Below are 5,519 nucleotides of genomic sequence, written 5' to 3' on the forward strand. Positions count from 1 at the left end.
TAAATAACTGTAACAGTAATATTTGAAGAATGGACGAAAACATGTGCTTTTAAATCATCATTTACATGTTAAAATAATCAATTGGCCCCGTACACCCCCCCCCCCTCCGTACATCCTTCCCCCTTGATCCGCCAATGGGGCTACACACTGCCAGACAAGAGGCGATAGTGATGAAAGGGAAATAACTCTGATTTCTTTTTTTTCATTTCTGATCAGGTGGTCACCACAAACATGATCAGTCATGTTTTGCATAAGGAACGCATATAGACAGTTATAAATTGTGTAAATTCTTCGTAATAAGGTTTGTTACCTATCTATATTTGCATTTTAACCAATACATAAGTTGCTAGCTATGGGGGTTTAAACATTTAATTCCAATTCCTACATTAGAAATGTTATAGCTTCTTTCGTTTTGAATAATATAATGTTAAGTAAACTAGTTTATCGAACGCAATTTTGTCAACTTGATTTATTATAAATCAATGATTTATAAAGTGAGACAGCTGTGTTAAAAGTGCCCCATAATTTGTATCAATGTCCGACTGAATAAGAAAAAAAGCAAAGGAGTCAACAATTTTATCAATTTGTTGTAAATAGAACCAAACAAGCTAAAAATGACGCTGGTCTCGAGTTAAATATTCACCATTGCGTAGTCTTAGCTCAAAAGGAAGAACAATCTTGTTGATTTCAAAGAGCAATGGCTGCGTAGCCTACAATGAAATAGACAGGCCCCCGTCACATAGCTGTTTGACACCAACTACCCAAATTCCAAGCTCTTATTAAAATGGTTCTAAATGAGAATCAAATTAATAAAATCGCCGATTCCTGTGGGGAAATGGGTGAAGTAGATGAATTTTAAAAAAATCGTTTTAATAACCAAATCAATTTCTAATATTCACTCTGACTACATACATGAAATCTTTTATCTTTATCAATGAACAATCTGAAGTTTTTAATTTTTTTTTTCATAGAACAACTATGGATCCTCATTCTAGTGCTCAGGATGTGCACCGATGTGACCTTTGTGAGACCGCCATAGTACACAGCTACTGCGACTTTTGCCATGTCAACCTATGTAAACCCTGTATAATAGATCATATATTAGATGAATATGACAAACATAAGATAGTTCCTTTCCAGAAACGAAGATCAACCCTTATTCATTCAAAATGTGAAACACATCCACACAGAAAATGTGAATTCCAGTGCAAGGATTACAATAATATGTTGGTTTGTTCTTCCTGCATGGCATCTAAACAGCACAAGGGACATAACTTTGTAGAAGTTACAGAAGTTTACAAGACAAAGAAAGATGATATTAAAAAAGATACAAAAGAGTTAGAAAATCATATTTCCCCTACATATGAAGAAATTGCATTCGACTTAGAAAATCAGCTTGCCAGCCTTGATGGAGGATATGAGAAACTTGAAACATCGATGTCCAATCAAGGAGAGCAATGGCACAGAGAAATTGACTTCATTGTCAACAAAATGAAAACTGAAATCAGCAAAATAAAGGTAAAACACAAAGAACTTTTACAGAAACATTTGAATGAAATCAAACAGATACAGTCTCTTATAAAGGAAACACTGCATGCTTTAAGGAAAATTGAGGAGTCCACTGAAGTATCTCCTATCATTGAATACAGCTCTAAGATCAGAGAGTTTAGCAAGCTTCCACCCAAGGTTAAGGTATCACTGCCAACATTCATTCCAAAACCAATAGACCGCGAGAAGCTGTCTATTTGGTTTGGACATATAACACCATTATCTACTGCTACAGAAGAAAATATATTGTCACAAAACCAACCCTACACACCAAACAGAGAACTACTAGATGAACCTGAACTTGTTGCCACAATACAAACTGGGTATAGAAACCTATGTAGTGTCACCTGTGTAAATGAAGACATGATATGGACAAGTGGAATGAGTGCTAATATCAAATGCTTAGATATCAAAGGTTCAACACTTGACACAATCTTTACAAAATCAGGTATTTGGCCCAATGATATAGCTGTAGACAGTGATGGGAATCTACTGTACTCAGATAGAGGAACAAGAACAGTGTATAAAATAAAGAGAAGCCAGACAGAAGAGTTGGTCAGATTACAGGGATGGAGGCTATATAATCTGTGTGTCACCTCTACTGGTGATCTCCTGGTTACCATGTACAGTGATAATCAAACTGAATCCAAAGTTGTCCGTTACTCGGGATCTAAATTGAAACAAACAATTCAATTTGATGATGAAGGTAAACCTCTGTACTCAGGGAATTGTTTTATGAAATATATCACAGAGAACAGAAACCATGACATCTGTGTAGCAGACTATAAGGCTGATGCTGTGGTGGTAGTTAATCAGGACGGAAAACTCAGGTGGAGATACACCGCACATCCGTCAGTTAACAAGAACAAACCATTTCAACCAAGGGGTATCACAACAGACAGTAAGAGTCGTATCCTGACAGCAGACAGTGACAACCACTCTATCCACATTCTGGATCAGAATGGACCGTTTCTTCGTTACATTGATAACTGTTATCTGGAGGATCCATTTGGTTTATGTGTGGACAATAATGGCAATTTATTTGTGTGTGAGCTTTACAAAGGAAATGTAAAGAAATTCAAATATTTAAAGGAGACATCATGAAATTTAAAAATGTGATCTTCATCATCAAACAAAAGTGGCCTTTTCCTGTGTATATTGAATTTCATTTTTTAAACTTTACCTTCCTTATCTTGATGAAATGACAGATTCTGTTCGTTTATAACTTTAATAAGATATTTTCAATAAAAAATTAAAGTCTTTAATCTTATTCCATTTCTAGTATTTGGAGCATTTCAGCATTTTTTGCACATACAGCTACATGTATATTGTACTTTATATTGACAAGAGGCGCGTCCGTTACTCAATTATCAGGACAGAAGTAGATTTCAAAGACATGTTGCTGTCCTACACAAGTTAACTAGCATATTTCTATCATTTAGGCATTCAGTGCTCATATTTATATTCATATTGATGTTTCTGTACTACAAATTTCTGTATCGTCGCTTTTTAGTCATTAAATACTGTGGAATCATTAAAATTTCGTGAGGGCCAATTTTCGTGGATGGCATTAAATTTTACAGGTTCATGAGGACGTAATTTCGTGTATTTTCATATATCTACAAAAGGAAATATGACTTTATTACCCTTATTAACAATTCGTGGAGGATGTTATTTCGTGGATGAGAGGTAACCACGAATTCCACGAAAATTGAGCCACCACGAAATCTAATGATTCCACAGTATGCTTACATTCACTATCGTTCCTCCCATTTATTTACGCATAACATAAAAGACCCAATCATGAACTGAATCTGGAGCGTATGAATACGATATCCTTCAGGTATTTCTCGAAGACTCTACTCGCGACTGAAAACCGCTGATAAACATTTCATCGATTTAATAATATTTGTTAACAGTTAAAGTAATATAATTTATTAATTAATTATCATACCAAAGGTTACATCCATCGGATAGCAGAATGAAAAGTTAGATTTTATAGCTTTGTGCACTATTTTTGTCAGCATACTTCGGCTGTTCCAATAGCTCTTATGTTAATGGCGCATTACTCTTAGAATAAGCTATGCAGAGATTTTGAAAAATAATTCATAATTGCGGAAAGGGAAAACAAGTATTCCTTTTAAAGGAATGATCGGCAATAATGATAAATAGATAGCTAGAAGCAATCAGCATGATCAATTTGATGTAAAATAATTTTAAAATACTGTATTTTTACAAAATATAGAATATTCTGAATCTGTACACCATAATTTCATCATTATAAACCGTCAACAAATGTAATTTTGAAATAAAGGGGAAAGCCGTTCGTAAACTCCTTGTCTTGTTTTATATTTTTAGCGTAATTATTAAATGTTAATGTATCTTCTTCTTCTTCAGAATACTCGGTAGGGCTCTTCAAATAGCATTAACACGTATACAAAGAAAGAGTTGTATTAAAATAATTCAATGCGACTGAAAAACATTGAATGCCATCATAACTTGCTATTGAGGTCGCATTATAACGTATCAAGCCGTCTTCCTATCTACTATTATGCAACATCAATAGATCGAGGTCAGTTCATGGAGCATCTTCTTATGATCGAGGTCAGTTCATCGAGGTCAACTGCATTACTGAATGAATCTTTCGATCGATATATTATAACGCGTGAGACAAAATGTGCATTCTTGAATTAACAGGTCGAACTGTGTTTAATGTATGTTTGCATCTCTTAAGGTAAATGAATGGAAATAAAACTGAGTAAAGTGTTATATAAATACTAAACCAAAGCTTCAAGTTTTTTAAGAACTACTTATGCAAGCAGAATGTGTGCGCACGTGGAAGCATTTGCCGGATGCCTCATATGGACACAATAGTGATCGGCCGAAGCCGATCACAAAAATGTAAAAAAACTAGTAGACTAATTGTTCTCGAACAATTAGAGGTCTTTCCACCTGATTGTTTTTTTTGTTTGAAATAAGATTGCTTCAATAGAATAAACTATTTTTTCTGCGTTACTTCATTAAAAAAAGTGTCAAACGATTAAGTTTGCAATTTTTTATTGCTTGACGACCTTGACCTTTGACCTTTATGTCATTTTCATCTGACAACGTAGACGCTTCAATACCAAGTGGTCCAATGTATCTATGATTATTGATTCAAAAGTTATTTGTGTTTTTATTGAATGTTCGAAACTTTCAGGGGCAATAACTGCTAAAAAGGAACTTTGGACCCTGTTGGTATGAATATATTGAAGAAGCGCCTATGTATACTGAATACATTAGTAAAAGTTTCAAGTCTCTGTCTCTAACGGTTAATGAGAAGTAGCGATAACAAGCATTTTGTACAATAGGGGCATGATCTATAAATGTTACAAGGTAAGGGTTAAACGGTTATATTTTTGAATGTCTTAAGATGTCCTACTACATCCATGAAAAACTTTTTCTCTACCATCCTAAACAAAAGAGATACAAAATTTCATTAATTCAAAATTTCCAAATGACCTTGACCTTTGACCTTTATGTTATTTTGTTCGGCCAAGGTAGACACTTTTATCCCAAGTGGTCCGAAGTCTCTATGACAAATAATATAAAAGTTGGAAGTGATTTTATAGAAATGAAAATACTTTCAGGGGCAATAACTACTAGAAGTGGGCCTGAAAGGTGGAAAGACCTAAAAACATAAGAAATACAAAAGGTCTTTCACCTGAAAGGTGGAAAGACCTAACAACTCAAAACAGCAACGGAATGTGCAAACAAATTTTCATAACGCCCTAGCGCGCGTTTTTCATTTTGTATGCACACTCCGTTGTAGTTATGAGACCACATCTTTCAAAAAAAATAATGATTAAATGCTTACATGTTGGTTACCTCTTCGTCAAGAATATGAAACACACAGAACAGCTATATTAACATGTTATTAAGTTCGCTTCCATGATCTAAATATATAGAGCCAGACAATTTGCGAGAAAACT

General features: G+C 34.4%; 1 protein-coding gene across 1 annotated transcript; it reads left to right on the forward strand.

The window, feature by feature from the left end:
- Nucleotides 1–975: 975 nt before the first annotated feature.
- LOC128158237 (uncharacterized) lies at nucleotides 976–2,634 on the forward strand (the record flags this gene model as incomplete). Its single annotated transcript, XM_052820994.1, has 1 exon — nucleotides 976–2,634. A coding segment is annotated over exon 1 (1,656 nt), but the record flags the coding sequence as incomplete, so codon positions are not given.
- Between the last annotated feature and the right edge of the window lie 2,885 nt (nucleotides 2,635–5,519).

The sequence above is a fragment of the Crassostrea angulata genome, chromosome 8, assembly GCF_025612915.1.
Source record: "Crassostrea angulata isolate pt1a10 chromosome 8, ASM2561291v2, whole genome shotgun sequence".
Classification (NCBI taxonomy): domain Eukaryota; kingdom Metazoa; phylum Mollusca; class Bivalvia; order Ostreida; family Ostreidae; genus Magallana; species Magallana angulata.